Source organism: Labrus bergylta, chromosome 16, assembly GCF_963930695.1.
Source record: "Labrus bergylta chromosome 16, fLabBer1.1, whole genome shotgun sequence".
In the NCBI taxonomy this organism is placed as follows: domain Eukaryota; kingdom Metazoa; phylum Chordata; class Actinopteri; order Labriformes; family Labridae; genus Labrus; species Labrus bergylta.
Window position 1 is genome coordinate 9999348 of NC_089210.1, and position 17893 is coordinate 10017240.

Here is a 17893-nt window from a genome sequence, read left to right on the forward strand (position 1 = left end):
CCACAAGGACGCACAGTGGGGCACACAGCAAACTTAGCACCAGCTAATTAATGCAGCGCTACACTTTGTTTCAGGGGAAAACCCCTCCTGCTGTGAGATGTCCCCACCTATCTCTTTTTTCTGCTGAACAAAGCTGGAGTGCACTTTCAAATGTTTCCAAAAGCAATCACTGTAATGATGATTGGACAGGGTATATAGGCCAGAGATTTGGGATGAAGCCTTTAATGTTTTGTATGTTGAAAAACTGGTGATTTGTAGATCTTTATAATGGATACCAATGAGTCTGCCTGGAGAAATGGATTCAACAAAGCATTTTGGATAATAGCGTGGATCATGGATCAAAGCCACTCAAATAAGAGAGCTTAAAGCGCAGAGTAAACGGCATCTGTAGTGAAGGTTCAATATGTCCTTAAACAGGGACAGGAAATTTAAAATGTAATCTCTCTCCTGAATTCAAAATTCCCCATCTGACACATTTGACAGAAGCTTTAAGGTCGAGATGGCCCTGTGCTTGAGAGGAAAACAGGAAAAAAAAAAGTCTCCTTTATACTATTATCCCATTATCTGTCTCCTGCTGCAAGCTCAGGCTCTATCCATTTCTGTCTAGCTCTCTGCCGTCAAAAAATGAGTCGAAAAAACACAACAGGAGGAACAATTTTCCCATGTGCTTCTCCGCTACTTTGATGATGAGGTTTCTCTTTAGCCAACCCTCCAACCAGCCATTACGACGACCTTATTAAAAAGCCATCCAGTTCACAAATCCAACTCTTTTTCAACAATGTCCCCTGCTGACAAAGTTGTAATGCCTAATTAAAGTGTAGCTCAGGTCTGACAGGGGAATGGTACATTGATTAATAGCACACTGAGAGTGGGCACAGGCCTCAGCTCTTATTAGATAGAACATAATCAGGTCAGAAGGTCTCAACTCAGTGAAAAGTGATATTGAGCACCTTGGATTATCTGATTACTGAGGAATAATCAGATCTTGAATGAGCCCCAGCTGAATGATTAGGCCTGAAGTGAAGATTAGCTGAGGTTTGAAGGTGATTGTAAAGGTTAAGGATTGTCTCTTAATACCCATAACTAAATTAATAGCACCTGCATGTCAGTATTCATTAGTTGTTGTGCTGCTGGCATCCAAGGCAGAATGTTTAATTACAAATCAAGACATTAGAGGCATGTGCAGAAATCACCTGGAACCATAGACTGCATATGCACTTTAATTCACTTGAAACACAATGCCTTCAATGTTATGAGGGCTCTGTCACACTATTAATTGCTATAATTTCATTCTTCCACAGAGAGACAAGACATGACGTAAAAAGAATGAAGTGGCAGACGAAGCAACAGAGTCTGCAATATAACACTTTAATGAGAATGTTTGCCTTTATACGTATCGATGCTGTGTGTAGTTTGACAAAATCTCGATATCAACAAAATTGCACTTCCTGCGCCAGTTGCTGGATGTAAACTTCTCCACCTCGTCACTTGCAGTGAATCTTTTCTGAGTATTTTCTGCAGAGTTCACCCAGACTTCATGCAGAAAATATATTATATATATTATATATATATATCGAGTTCTGGCAGGAGAAAGTCAGAGTGAAGACAGGGTGAAAAAATCTGGCCGTTTGTTCGCACATGCAACTCATCCCGAAAAATTCAGGATGTTTTTAGTAGGTTTTTTGCAAGTGTGAAAGCACTAGTATATAAATACAGTTGGATTGATTGATTGGTTGGTTGTTTGATTGAATAAAGTAATAAAGTCTGCAGACTGAAAGTATCAAACCTCCTGGAAGCCTAGATTCAATATTCCATAAGATCTGTCACAGAGGGGTGGTGGGTGATGGAAGCCGAGAGCACAGCCAGAACTTGCTGCCTGTGTTGTGGAGCAGATGGGCCTCCACACAGCCCAGCCGGGTCTCTCGTCCCTCATCTGCTGTCCCATTCTCAGAGCGGCAGGAGCAGGAGGAGCCCATTTGGGAGGGGGGGGGGGGGGGTGGTTGTGCTTCTGTTGCCGGGCTTTGTGGGATTTCTCTGACAGAGTCTGGCTATCTGTTGAACTGTTTGCTGCACTGCCTGGTCTGATGGGAGGCTCTTGTGTGTTCTGGCCGGGATTCAAGGAATAAGGAGCGCGTTTTTGAGAGCTGCTGTCAGGATCTGTCCACGTTTTGGAACTAATACAGGGATTTTCTCTGTTTGTGCGAGTATAGCAGGACATCTGCAAGTGAAAGTGGAATGTTTGAGCATCATTCCTAAAAACCTCTTTATATCATTATAGCTACATAAAGTGTAGAGAGATTTAATAAAAACAGAGGGGGAAGTAACTACTTACCTTTTTAACCTCTGTAAAACATTTTCTGATAAATGTATGGTCTCAATCACAAGCTGAAGTTTTTTGCAATTCAGCATATAATGTTCATTAAATCCAATTCAAAGTCAAGTTGACATGAAAAGGTATGCTTAAGGGCATACCTGTGATTAAGCAGTCTACAGAGAGAAAGGGCTGGAAAGATGTTATTGTCAAAAATGAATTGTAAGCCCTCACGTTGAATAGATTGTCAGTCGCTCTTTAACTGATATGACCTTGAAAACAAAATGTATTAAACTGCTTTCTATGTTCTCTTACAAGTGTCAAAATTGCTTTCTTTGCACAATGGAGACACCCTGTTGTGTGTGTTCCACATCTCCTAACTAACCCTGACAACTTCGCTCTCGCCTGCAGCTGACCTACCTGCCTCCTCCGTGGGGAGAGTGTGAGTCCAAGGCTCTGGAGTCGGGCTTTTTCCAGGTCTACAGCGTAACCGCCTGCAGGATCGACTGTGAAACACGCTACATCGTCGAGAATTGTAACTGCAGGATGGTGCACATGCCTGGTAAGCACCACGACTGGTCAGCATAAAAACAATGTGTGAGTGTGAAGCCTCATCTTGACATGACAAGTCAATACTGGATTAAGTGTCTGGCATGTAGAAAAGACATGGGATTATGCGTCTGGCAGGGAAAAGATGCTGCGCCTCACGAATTGCTTCTTGATCCAACTGTTTACACTTTGTTTATCGTCTGTCTCCTAGGTGATGCCTCATACTGCACACCTGAGCAGTATAAAGACTGTGCTGAGCCTGCCCTTGGTGAGTCTGCATACTCATACACACACATGCACATCATTTATTTCCTGCATTACATTTCATTATCAGCCTTTGGAAGGCTTAGGATGAATTATTTCCTGTTGATACCAAGTTTCTGTTAAAAAACCATGTTAAAAAACCAGAGATGATTTTAAGCTTGAAACAGCTACAGTGAAGAGTGTCATCAATGAATCCTAAAGCACTATAATAAAAAAAGCCCCTTCGGGAACAGGTAATTGCCACCATCATACAGTTCATCCTCTTGACTTTCATTGGCTCTCGTTTAAAGAAGAAGTCAAGGAGTAATTTAGCACATACACTCTGTAGACACATAAGTAGTCTTCCATTAGGCAGCAGCACTTTAAGAGTGTTCAATGTATAGTGGAAAGTGAATGTGTAATTACTCAACCTTTTGATTTATCAAGAGGACAGGATTCATCTCAGTATATGACCTGATGTGTGAAGGACTCATCATGTGTGTGTAACAGCTTCAGAGCAGACAGGGAGCGCAGCGTGAGGGTTCAATTTAACGGATGGATGCTCCGATTTATAACAGGTAGATTATAGAGGCAGGTGAGAGCTTTCTGTAGACTTTATATCCACACTTTAAAATTCTAGATCTGTTTATGATATGGTATAAAGCTGTAACATTGATTTAAAGTTGGATTGTCCGGCTGTTTTAGATATCAATCAGATCTCTTTGTTTTGACTTTTGATGAAACTGCTCTAAAGCGGAACCTGAGAGAAAATGTCATGAAAGTGAGATGAGACGACTTCTTTTTGTGATTTTATCGAAATCATATTACTTGATACGTGTTTCGAAGTCTAATAGTAAGCCTTTCAAAGCAGGTCATAGAACTTTTTCCCATCTGTTTCTTGTATTTAAATATCATGTGAAAGGACCAGTGTGTAATACTGGGTTAGCGAGAGAAATTAATATTCAAATGTTTCACCTAAAAAAAAAAAAAGACTTAATTTGTTTTTGTCACTTAAAAAGTGAAATTAACAGCTTGATAACTGCAATGTTTCTATTGTAGCCTAGAGCAGACAAACCTAAAGCTGCCATTATAGAGTGTCTTTCAGGAGTTCTTTGGCATCTGTAGATTCTCCTTCACTCAGCCTATTTAATGATTTTTCATTAAAGGGCCAGATTTTAAAAAGTGCCAAGATGCCAGCAATAAACACTTCTTCTGCCAGGTCTTTAAAGCTTGGAGTCTGAATGTGAAAACAATCCATGTTTTAACCTCAGAGGAGATGCTGTTATTATCATATGCATTAATATGCCGGCATTAATGATGAATCTGTGGGATGGTCAACTTACATTGATGATCTTCCAAAAATCTAACAATGTTATGGCCATTACATCATATAAATATAGATGAAATGTCTCCATATCTTCCTGTTTTCGAAAAGTCAAGAGTAACAGTTGACAGACACATACTCCACATGCAAACAGTTTGCAAACAACAGACTGAAGACGCTTGCTGAGTCATATTTGTACCTTGTCAGTCAGCATGGTTCTTTGGCTGCTGACAACGTCTTTGCCCTCAACAGATGCACGTTGTCTATGGGGGGGGGCACCGTGTGACTTATGATGCCGCAGTTGATGGTGCATATGGCGCCAAAGCGCACCAAACCAAAATTCTACATATTGTTGCTTTAACCTTCTGATAAAAGTGAAAAGATTCTTTAGGCCGGCACAGTCCACAGCTGAATAGACTCTTGTTTACTGAAGCAGACAATCAAGGTTATGGAGAGTCAAATGTTCGAGACATTTTCTCCCCCACAGTTATTCCTCTACTCTGCTAATCTGGTGCACACAGCGAGCTGTCGATCATGCTGTTATAACCCACGTTTATAGTGTCAAATGACTTTTGTTTAAACTAAACACAAATCAGGAAGCTATGAACTAACTATAATGACATGAGCTATGTTTGAAGCAAATGTATTTGATATGTATTTGTGTATATGTTTTGGTTTCAGCGCTGGGTAGCTGTTCTGGTGTCCATATTTTAATTTAGTCTATGTCACCGACAAAAGAATCAATGATTTGAAATGAACTAATGTTAGCTCTGTATGACTGTGTCAACAGCTTTCAAAAGTAGCATTGGTAATTACATGACTTTTATTTATCGTATTAATATGTATCATAGGTTCAACATAACTAGATGCCTTAAACATCACACATCAGGTCTTTAAGGGTGACAAGAGAACCCACCACACCTTTCACTTAGCTGCCACCACACCATGCACAACATCCACTAACACAGCCCTGCACTGTGGCATTTCTTACCCCTCTGGACAAAATATTTTTGAGTTTTGGTGGGTGATGTATTTAGCTCCTGAGGTTATGCCTTTAGCTACGCTGAAACTGAAGTGCTCCCCCTAAAAAATTTAACAACACAACAGGATATGGGAATATGGTCAGCTTGTGTTTTCTCTGTGACAGTGAAAGACCCTCAGCAGTCTTCTTTATTTCAGTATCACACATCTTGACCTGTCATTAAACTGCAGGCCTTCTGTGAAACACAATTTTTTGAACATGATCACCGCGACTGCACAGTGGTTGTCCTCTGTTCAGTGATGGAACATGGAGACTATGTTACCTGGATTTGACTCAAAGTCTTTAAGTATAAGAAGTCCACCGTCACTCTGAATCACAAAGTAACGACTATAAACACAATGATCGTGAAGGATTTAGTGTAAGCATACTGCAGCCTGAACATTTGCTTTACATGACCCTATATAGTACAACTCCTGTTAACCTGCTGCACTGAATTTTAAATCCAATTTCCCAAATCCTCTTTTCCTCTGGCTTGTGTTAATATGACAGTCATCAGTTTTTTTTTCAAACGTTTTTTCTTAATGTATTTTTTAATATCACAGCCATAAAGGTTTGTAACTGGCCAAACCTGTCTAATATCTACAACCTGATTAATTCCAGGTTCCTGAGCAAAGGCAGGTTTTTGGGTGGGATTTAGTTAGATAAATAACACCTGAACCTGTTTTTTTATACAGCACTATGAAGAGCAAGATTGGGCTCCAAACATTGCTTTCATTAATGCATATAGCACATAAAAAAAAGCATGTTTGCTGACTTTTTCTGTTTGAAAAAAGTGCAAAAAAAAAGATGACGTATAGAATATTAGGAAGGAAAGTTGTTTCACTTTTATTATTAGATACCAAAAAAGATAGCACTTTAAACCTGGGGTAAATAAAACCAGAGCAGTCTATGGTCTGAATACATGAGCTCATTCTGGCCCTGTATGACTTAAAACCTTCCCCTGACCTTCTTACACAGAAATGAAAGTTTCAACATACTTGACACAATTAGGTAATGTCCTGTTAGTTGAAAAGCTTTTGGGGAGTTTTGCATTAATTTTAATACATAAAAGAGCAAACACAGTAACAACATGAATAATAGATAAACAATTATTTGTTTCAAAGGCATGCTAAGTATCCTATGACCTTTCCTACCTCAGCTGTTGTCCAGTGGGAGTTACAGCAACATCAGAAAACTTTTTATCCTCCCACACTCGTCTCTCTCTGTGCTCAGCACTCGCCTTGAGGACACATTTATTTCTAGTAAGCCAAAAAGGTACCACAAAAAAATAAAAAAAAGTAGCCAAGGGCAACAAAACTTTCAGGCAATCAGCAACAAGACTGCAGGCTGGAGGAGCATAAAGACACATGGGGTAACTTAAGCAATATGTTATTAACAAGCACTGAAAAACACGCTACACTGAATGAGGCTTTGGTGCTAATTACAGACACCTTCTTTGTTTGCTGTGATTGGCTTCAATTTTGCAACATTAAGCTTTCACAATCACACACATTTGCAAAGATACACACACACACACACACACACACACACACACACACGTACAGCTTGGATCATTGAACGCAAATGAATTCTCATTTTGAACTCCATGCCAATTTGCTGTATCTGCCAGAAAAGATTTCACGGCAAAGTTTTGATTGGCTTTTCTTTCTCTTTGTCTGTGTCTTTCAAGTTTTGGAGGCTTAACTGGAAATATTTTATTAATTTAAGGCAGCTGCATCTGATGGCTGAGAACAGCTTGCTTTCTTGTGTTGTTGGTTCATAATTACTCACCCAGACAGAAAACTATTCATATATGGCGTTTGAGCTGCTTAATCAACCTGCTCAAAAGTTGCTGAAATAAGAGGTTAAAGTTTTCTACATGACAGAAAATATATATTTGGAATTTTAATCAGTTGGTAATATCAGCTAGTTTTGCTGCAACATTTAGAAAACTACAAAAGTTATCAGGAGAAAGTGCATTATGGTAATTTGGTCTTTTAGATTAAAATGTGGGAGTGAAAAAAAGAGCGAGGTCGATGGACAAATGTGAGAGGCTCCGAGAAGGAAATCAATCATTTGAATGCAGGAGGCCTTGCTCCCGTGTATCCAATAAAGTCTCATTTGAATAAAAATAAAAGTCCACTGAGAAGCCACATTGAATTTCCCCCTGCAATTACGTGACTGTGTGGCCTCGTAGGCTATTAGTGCACCATGGGGGATTGCAGCCTCGTGCTCTGTGATCTGCAGGGCCGCCACAGAGCTGTCTCACTGAGAAATAAGCCTAATACGGTTAACTTTCTCCTTTTCATTCAGAGAATAAGCAGGGCAGGATTTGAAATTTGAGGAAGACTTTTAAATCCAAACAGAGAAGTTTGCAGTAGTGAAAATAAGGAAGTTGGTTATCTCTTGAAGAAATAATAAGGCCTGTTTAAACTTTGTAAATCCAAACTCCGGCTTAAGAGAGTGATTTGTGAGGAGTGCGAGCAGCCTCAGTGCCTGAGAAGCTCTTGACAGAGCTATATTTGAAATGCTAGTGTCGCTTAGCGTTACCGTCACTGCGAAACAGTTGTTGTTATTCGGAGGCTATATGGAGGCTGTGAGCTTAACACGAAATCATCCAGTGCATGTTGCTTTTTTTTTTTTTATTTCTCTGAGTCAAACTGCCAAAGCGGAGCCGTGTACAGAGCCCGTCAGTTCTGCATCAGGACTTTGTCTCTGTCAGGGTAAAGGCTGTTTCACAGAGGCTGCTTCAGGGCGTGTTTGTGTTTAGGGCTTTACATGCTCTCCCCACTGTGACTTTGACAATCACTCTGACTTGTGCTGCTGTTAGGACACACTATGAATAGTACCAAGTGTGCAGTTCTGTCCCTGTGTTTATAGGTAGAGTATAATTGAGGTTAGGAGTTTGTTTCTGTGGCTCTCAGAAGACGTATGAACCTGACACTGAACTCTAAGTGACAGAAGCGTTAAGCCTGTTGTTTCGTTTCCACCCATGAACCCATTAAGCTTTCATGCTGCAAGAAAACATTGATACACAGCTGGAATGAATGCACTTAAAACAACAGAGCAAATTAAAAACTCAACTAACTAAACATACAAACCTAAACCTTAAGTCACAATCCACATTAATAACAACTCTTTCTGTTGCCTCTGAATATAAATGAAGCACCTATTTTTCATGTAAATAAGTGTTCTGAAAGCCTCCCGTGTCGATATGACAAACAGTCTGTTCAGTGAAGAGTGATTATTATGAATGTTTTATTGACATGTCAGTTGATCACATTCATCTTGAGACATTTTGAAAGGCAGAAATAGTAAATAATAGTTTATTTTTGGTAGAACCTTTAAAGACAGACAGGGCTGACAGCAGTCTCACACAGCCAACATGCAGCCTGAGGGAATGCAATGGAGGGGCGGGCAGCCAACACACTGGCAGCCTAAAACAGCCTCTTAACAGTCCTATACAACAGCTCTGTGAGATAAATTATATATCTGGTAAATGTGCTGTAATGTAAAACCACCCCAATCAAGAAATATGTTTTGGAAATATGTACTTTTATTGACAAAAATTCTCTACACCCTTTGGCCAGGCCCAGAAATTAGCTTGCGATTCCAACAAAGGGTCCAAGAATCCTAAAGTTCAGAATGATCACAATTTAAGATTATGTAAAAAAAATTTAACTCGTTTTTGATTATCATTCAGATAACATGAGTGGTCACGTTTTGCAGAACCCCTGAGAGACGTGAGCAAAAAGGAAATCTAATCAGTCCATGTCTGATTAAATTAGTTTTCTGTTCTGTGTTCATGACCGTACTGAAGGTGAAAAATATTCAAAGGAGTTTTAAGAATTAGGATTTTAAAAAATTATATATATATATTGGTGTGCTAACTTTTTACCTGCTGATTTTCTCATATGGTGTTTCATGAGGTGTCTTCAGAATATCACAGGGTTTGTTTGCTCTGTGCCGATGACTCTTGTCCACGACTTTTATTGCTTTTTTTATTACCCAGTCTGGGTTGCAAACAAGCAGGAGAACTTTTGTTTTACAGTTATATATAAATCACATTTTCAGCAGAGTAAAAATAACTACATTTAGAAACGTAAGAGTATTTGGGAATCTATTCTTGGAATCTCAATTTGGGATATTTTCATCACATTGGTTGTCTTGATATGTCTGCTGCTATGTAAAGAAGAGTCTTACTTTGACATTTTCCCTCGTTCATTTTCCTCAATCCCTCCTCCCACATCTCGTTCATTTTTATCCCCCTGCACCCGATTTAACCCCCTCGCCCCCTCCGCCTCCCCTCCATTATGAAGCTAAACTGTCGGCTCTGGAGAGCAGCAACTGCATGTGCAGGACGCCATGCAACATGACCCGCTACAACAAAGAGCTGTCCATGGTCAAGATCCCGAGCAAGACCTCCGCCCGCTACCTGCAGAAGAAGTTCAACAAGTCAGAGAAGTACATCACGTAAGTAGCCACAGCTGCATTGTCGTGACGTTTTTCACTTTGCTTGACCTCCAGCAGACGATCAAAGGGACTACAAATGCATCTGTTCTTTTAGTTTGTTTGCCTTTTTAAGATGATTGTAGGTTAAATCATCGAGGTTTGTCGTGACAAATGTAAACTGTTTTTTTATTCTTATTATTATGGTCAGTCATGTATTCACAGCTATAAATAACACACAACAAATCCTCAGTTTTTATGTGTCATAATGTATTTATGTTATATTGTTTTTTTCGAATTTGTTTATTTTTACATTTATTTATTTTATACAGAAACTTAAGAACCATTTGTAAATCGGTGGAAGCAGACGATGATGTTTACAGCATTTGGGCACTAAACACTGGCATATCTCCTTATCCATGATTATATTCTCCAATCAACCTGCTGCAGTGGAAAGCTGAGCACCCCCAGAGAAAACATTTATTTAGAGAACATGCAAACTCACCGCAGAGATGACGAGGGGAGCTTAACAGCAGTAACCACAGAGCCCCACATTTGTTTCTTTAAGTCTTTTAATTGGAGTTTCCAAACAGCTTTAGTCTCCGTCTGGCTCTGCAGCAGCAAGTGTGTTCTCCTCCCACACAGTGGTTGTTTTTCCCATGATGCTCAGCTCTGTGTGAAATGGATGGAGAGCGTTTGATTGTGTTTAGCCTGCCAAGTGTTCTGTGACTGATGTGGCATTCATTAAGACTAATGTCTTGTTTTGTCGTCAACAGAGACAACATCTTGGTGCTGGATGTCTTCTTTGAGGCTTTGAACTACGAGACCATCGAGCAGAAGAAAGCCTACGAGGTGGCAGGACTGCTGGGTAGGTTTGACTCATTGTGAAGTGTTAGCCACAGCCATGCTACTCAGAAATGTGTGTGCTGATTCATGGGGAGAACACTAGGCAACACATATTAATGTCACTTCTAGGGTTATTGACCAATTCATTCAGTGACGCAAGGATCTTTTGCAATCTTATGGGCATGACATAAATGTAGACCCTTTGCATTTCCAAATGAATGTACCTGAACTCAATAAATGGGATCTGAAATGCAGTTTACTCGGGACATTCTCTGCATAAGTAAGAAATATCTACAGTGTAAGAAAAATGTTGGATTATTGAGGCTTAACTCAGACTCGACACGTTCTAAAAAAATTAGACATGGGGCCCAAGCTTGTTTCACTCCTGTTAATATTTCATATTGAATTGACTATAACATTTTGCACAATAACATCTATATTTAATGCACTATAACATCTATATTTAATGTAGCGCTTCTGAACAAAAAGTATACCGATTAAATAAAAACAGCCGGGCTTCTGGGACTTTTATAGCTCACATACCAGACTCAACTATTAATACCAGCAGGGTGAGGTGCCTCAGTCCCCGTTTGAGAAGCTGCACCAGGCCGGTACATGTCACTGTGTTTGCCAAGTGACGCTCCAAAGCTTTTTGGTGAAAATTACAAGAAATGTAAACTCTTTTTATGGCTGCAAATAACACAAATAAAAAAAATACTAGGATCTTTTGTTTTGTGTAGCTTTGGGACAAAGAATGGAATCAGGTGTTGATTTTGAACGCCATCACGAAAGAGTATAATGGTGTTAGCAAGCTGATGGTTACAAATCATCATCAACACCTTTCCTCTTCTTCTGCTCTCAAATTCTGGAATACCAATTGGATTGCACATCTTATCTCATTGTTTTGCACTAGGGCTACTTAAGGCTTAACTGCAGGTCACTATTTCAAACACCGGTTTAGAACACGAGATAGACAGTTTATCTCTATAATGTGTCTGAAGTGCTGTTAAACAACTTTAATTGACTCCTGGGAGCCAATCAGAATTGTGTGTTTTCCTCTACCTTGACATAATGTTCAATTCAACTAAACTAATTTCCTGTCTTATCCACTTCTATTTGTGTGGCCTGTTCAGGTGATATTGGTGGTCAGATGGGTCTGTTCATTGGAGCCAGCATCCTCACCATCCTGGAGCTGTTTGACTATGCTTATGAGGTCAGTCTCCATTTGCTGTTTTCATACTTTTACTTCCGTTATGATATCTAATTACACCCACACATCGCCCCTCTAAAGGGCTCTCACTGTTTTCAGTCTGTGAAATCCTCTTCAAAAAGCCTTTGTTTTCATGTTCCAGTGAAGAGCTAGAGCTTCGGCCATGAGCGCTGACAGTAGAAACAATGTCACTGATACAAAAAACAAAGCAGATAAGAGCGAGATTTACTTCAGAGCTGACTCAGATGAAAGACTGTGGGATGGTACTTTTCCATTACCTTTTGCTCTGCTGTGTGCCGTCCTTTAGAGTGCCTCACGCTGCTTTCAGCTGCACAGGGTTCTGACAAGCACATAATAGTCTTCACCTCCCCAAGGGTTTTTGGAAATACACAGAAAAAGTATTTTTTTCCCCTTTCAATGGCTTTAATGGAGTAATGGGGATAAGAACCCCTAACGTCCCTGACATAAACACTTCTAAAGCCTCTTCAAACAGGATTCACGCTGAAATAATTGTGATGGTTAAGTTTGTTGCCACATTTGCCACCTAATTACCCTACACTCTGAAGCAGAATGTCCCTGTACAGCTGGTAATTACATGAAGAGCTCATAGAGATCTTTTATTACAGTCTGAATTAAGTCTGAATCAAGTCTCCTTTTTTTTTCCTCAAACCTGTAGGTGGTGAAAGACAGACTACTGGATTTACTGAGCAGAGAGGACGAGGACGAGAGTCATGGAGAGGACGTGGTAAGAGCTGGACTATCTCTTCCCCTGTTTAGAGAAAAATCACCAAACAAATCTCAGACTGTGCTCAGACTGACAGCCGAATGCCAATTTGGCAGGAAAAGCTCTGCTCTTCGAGGGTGCTCTCAAGAATCCGAGGAGCGAGTATAGGAACTCTGCGGGGAGAAGCTAATCTCTCCTTAACAAGCACATGCACGAGCATCAGATCTCAGTTAAATCAGTAATCACAGAATATACAGTGGAATGTTAGCCATGACTGAGTAGTCAGGCTGAGAAGTGTCAGGTTATTATTTTCACTTTTACTCACCGGAAAGAATATATAAGACGTTCATTCTGAGCTTGTGAAGAAGCTGGTTTCTGGTAGAATTTAAACTAAAGTCAACTTTAATTTAGCATGAGCCCATTGCTCTCTCTTTTTCTACAGGTTGAATTTCAAAATTAAACTTCACTTCAACTCAATTTAGTGAAATCAGTGGAGTCGTTTGCACAGAGGTTTCACATCAAGTTCATCTTGATATGCAAACTTGATTTGTTGACTGAGGGGAAATCCTAGCACTACTTAGCACTGACTTGCTGGGTAACATTAAAACAGAGTGTCCTGAATAATAAAAGTAAATGTTCCATATTACAGTCGGAATACCATCCAGTTCTATACAACAACATCTTGGCGTAGAACCAGTTATTGGACGTTAGCGTGCTAATGGTTAGCTCTCGAGCCAAAGAAGTGCTGTATTCGACTCTACAGATTGACACTAGAAGCCTTTTTCCCACATGGATGCAAATAACTTTTTGGTGGGCTAAGAGTCGTTCAATCTTTTTTTTCCAGAGTTCCTGTGACCCGGTGGCAAACCACTCGGAGACCATCAGCCACACTGTGACAGTCCCCCTGCAGACAACACTGGGCACCCTGGAGGAGATTGCCTGCTGAGGCCCTCCTCTGTTCCTGTCAGAGCCACCAACGTCCAGAGGCGTCCTCCACTGGGTGGCGCTACGTCCTCTGTTAAAGCACCCTGCAGGACCTTAAACAGAGGAAGGAAGAAGACAAGGACAAGAACAGAGGCTGGTCTAAGGACAGTGTTGCGCTCTGTCACACTGCCCTGTTCGAGGCACTAATGGGGATTAAGGAGCTGTCGGCCGGACTTATCGGCCCTCTCCGTCACCCTGCACCGGACTGTTGTGGGAGGGTGGCCTCCACTGTGCCAGACCTGCAGTGAGGTTTGCCCTGCACAAAGAAAAAAAAACTCAGAGACTGGATGGGGCTCGTCCCTGTGCAGAATATCTATGTAACAAACACATTCTTATTACGGTCACTGCCAAATGAACTGTACAAACTCGCTTCTGAACTGTCCAAACTGCATGCAACAATCTATCTTGCTCTTTTTGCTGATGCATACGCTGGACTACAGTGTTGCTTTACCGTACATGTGTGCCATATCTGCAAGACAGGCCTGTGACACGGGCCAAGGTGAAATATGGAACTTCGAATGTACAGATTGAACATATGGTTGTTTAAAATCATAGTTCAGGATGTCAAGTCCTTTGAAACCTCCTCTAATGGGAGATTCATCATTTCTTAGTTACATATCATGAAGGGCAAGAGATTGGTGATGTGTGAGCATTACTGAGGACAAAAGAACCCTGGGGATTTTACTTTGTTTACTGAAAACCCAGCCAAATCTGAACCTTTTGCAGCCCTCTTTTTGCATATTTTTTCACCCGTCAGTTTCAGCTAAATCAGTTTCTTAAAAGGCATGTTAGCTCCGTGTCTCATGGGTTTGCCAAGCTGTTCTCCAGAGACATCTTTAAAGGGATGTCATACTCTTACTGTAAATAAAAGACTGGATTTTGGATGATGCACCTCCACACAGCATCCAGCTAGGTGAGGTAGAAACTCAATTTGTTTGCCTGCCAGACAGTAAGCCGTGTACAAAACGCTGCAGCAAATGAATATGCCCCTGGTGTTGTGTAACCATTGCTTCATTAAGAGAATCTCACGGTGATATTTCAGACAGCCACTTCATCAAGGATGGAATCATTCTGCCGGCTAGAAAACAATCGACGCAGTCTTGACAATTTACACCATCCCCATCATTTAAAGTTGATAACAAAAGCACCGACAAAAGGCTAAGGCTGGATGTTCCTCTAAGGTGACAGGGTCTGCTGTGTTATGATGTAAATATCTGTGTTTTTTTCCTCATAAAAACGGGTACCACGCAGACATGCCTGAGGCAGAGCCTATTTAAAGGAACTGCAGTAAAACAAGCACTCCAGGGCCAAAAGTGACTACATACTGTATTTGTCACATTTTTTTGTGATGTGACTCAATCTTCAGCTCTCAGTAGGTAAGAAAGTTATATAACAAGCATAAGCACTTCGGGGTTAGTTGAATGTCATGCTTAAAAAAAATGAACACACTTTGCAACAGTATGAGCACCAGGAATCCTCTCCAATACAGGTTAAGCTGAAATGTCAGTGTCCTCTGAAACAGCAGGTATATATATATCATATATATATATATATATATATATATATATATATATGGCTTAACACCAAAAGCTTGTATGAGACCGAGTGGAAGATTTAGTGCATCTAGGTTTTCTGATTCTCGTCCATGATCGTCCCAGGATGGTCTCTGTCATCATGGTAACGTACCTCACAGGTAGGAATGAGTTCAAGTGCTTTGTAAGAGTGTCTGAATTATGATTTCCCATGTGTAGCTCGACCTGCTGTCTTCTGTGTACTATCTCATGTTGTGGCTTCAGACCGACACGATCCTCAGCTGACCTGCGGGAGAGGTGAGACGAACCGGTCTTTTTTCTCTCGGCGGCGATGACACTGGCTGTTTGCTCTCTCTACTTTTGCTTCAATTGTTTCGGCAGAGCAGCGTTTTCTCATTTTGTGATGCAGCATACAGTGTGTGTTTTTAAACGTGAAACGATTAAATTAAAATGTTATTTTGCAATGATGGTGTTCTGTTGTGTCAAGTCTGAGCAAGGAAAGTTCATGTGTGATGCACTAAGGTCAAACTGCTTTAAGCAGGACATAACATGAAAGAAACACAATGCAAGATATAAAGCAATCCCTACCAGTGGTAGCATGCTAACTTTAGGCTGTGTGTATGAAGAGTGGAATCAGTAATCAGTAAGTAATCAGTTAGACTTGTGGACTGCAGTTTTATAACATAATGTTTCATGCATAGGCTGACACATCGGTTTTTTGGAGTCTGTCCCTTTGTCCGCCATTTCCGCGTCATGTCCTTCCTCCTAAGAACCTCCCCTCCTTCTGACAGGAAATTTATGTTATATTACATATCCATTGAGATCAGGGACCTCTTGTTCAAGGGAGAGCTGGCCAAGAATAGCAGCAATACATAGTTTCAACAACAAAAACACAAAAATTCATAACAAGAAAATCATCAGCTAAAACAGCTGCATACGGAAAGTTTCGATTCAAGACTCTTCACTAAGGATTTAAAAACATTCAGTCTAAGTTCTGCAGTTTAAAATCAGACTGCATGTTGTAGCTGTGAGGGGCGTATTATATACACATATATATGTGTGTATATATATATATATATATATGTATATATATTCAGGGGCAGGCTGTCCTGAAATTTTCAAGACATTTTCCTGAGCACGTGTGAAAAATACATAAGTCTGGAACTGCCACATTGACAGACCGCCTCTCTAAAGCTGTGTTGCTGTAGGCTCAAAAGAATTTCAAAGAAATAGATTAAATGAAAAGGTTACCCTTTAAATGAATAAACAGGAAAAAAAAAAGGCAACAGCCCAGAGAGAAAAGAAAAAGTAGTCAAATCAAATCAAATGCAAGGAGAGATTTGAGCCTCCGTATAAAAGAGCAGAGAGTTGGAGCTGACCTCATGGTTTTTCCGTGTACAGCCTCGCAGTGTTCTTCAGTGAATGTGTCGTTTTCGTCAGAGGTTTTGACAGCGACCTACAAACTGACTCAGAGACATTCTCAACTTTTAGATGTGGGAGTTTGGAAAGAAAACAGAGAAAATGAATCGGCACAAAGGGCCTGACATATCCTGCAGAAAGAACTGGAAGATAGCAAGCCAGGCCGTATTAAAATGTACAGTAGCTTGGCAAGGTGCGATTTCCCCTCTGACATCCGTGATGCATGCTCTTAATATCGGCTGAAGTGTTTCTGCGACGCACAGCACAGCTGCTCGGACAATGGAGGAGTTGTGCCGTAGCAGCGGAAGAATCTGCTTGAGACCTGATTCAGTATGTCTGTCAGGTTTTATTAAGCGTTGTTGCTCTTTGGAGAATCCAACAGCAGAAACAGCAAGGACAACATCACAGTGCTTTGCCTGCTCCCTGCAAACACATTTGTTAACTTAATTCAGCCTAACAAGGCGTCTGATTTGAGTCATTTATAGATGAACTTTGGGCTTTGGGATTTTCTGTTTAGTTTAACTTCAGATTCAAGTATAACATTTTTTAATTCACTTCTTTGGAAAGTGAACCCATGCTTTGGTTGACTTGTATCAGTATTCCGCTCACTGCCAGAGACTCTTATCTGAAGCTGCTGCCGGCTGAGGTTCAGACTCAGTTCAGTCCCAGTTCATTTAGCAGATACTTAGGCAGCGGAAATTGCCTGCAGGTCAGCCACAGTGCAGCAGCAATTCATTGTCAGCATACTGGTTCCCCTGTTAGATCAGGTATTCACATGGAGAAAAGGTTGCACAAGTACTCTCAAGAGCATTGTGGAAACAATGAGTTCAAATACTTTAGTCGACTAAAAGTGTTTCATGGAGTTATTTCATGTGCTAACACAAGAAGTGAAAGCATTTGAGGAGGACAGGAGGAGCAGCAGAGTTTGTGCAGCAACAATTATTAGGACAATTATTAGGTCTTTATTATTATAATTATAAAGTAAAGTCAAAAAATAATTAGGCTTTGATTTCTTCACTTTACAATAGTGATTTCAGGTTATTCATAATACTTTATTTCCTATATTACCATAAAACTTCCATTAATAGCCCGGGCTTTATTTTCTTTAGTCTATAAAATTAAACTGACATTATTTGGAACAGGCGGTCTACAAGACACGCCAATAGTAATACTAACAAAACTTGTGCACATCAAAGATAGGGAAGACTATACCTTTGTAAAGTTACACCACAAAAAATATTTAACTGTGCACAAAGTTATGATATGAATAAACAAATTGAG

General features: G+C 40.3%; 1 protein-coding gene across 3 annotated transcripts in view; it reads left to right on the top strand.

Annotated features, from left to right (window-relative positions):
• The window catches only part of asic2 (acid-sensing (proton-gated) ion channel 2), a 309103-nt gene extending 293443 nt beyond the window's left edge, over positions 1–15660 (top strand). For all 3 annotated transcript variants that reach the window (XM_020632625.3, XM_020632624.3, XM_065964695.1), the window contains 7 exons: positions 2723–2873; positions 3072–3128; positions 9768–9921; positions 10674–10765; positions 11877–11956; positions 12630–12698; positions 13522–15660. In XM_020632625.3, the coding sequence (XP_020488281.2) occupies positions 2723–2873; positions 3072–3128; positions 9768–9921; positions 10674–10765; positions 11877–11956; positions 12630–12698; positions 13522–13623 (705 nt within the window). In that variant the 3' untranslated portion in view covers positions 13624–15660. The remainder of the gene's footprint in view (positions 1–2722; positions 2874–3071; positions 3129–9767; positions 9922–10673; positions 10766–11876; positions 11957–12629; positions 12699–13521) is intronic.
• Positions 15661–17893: the final 2233 nt, after the last annotated feature.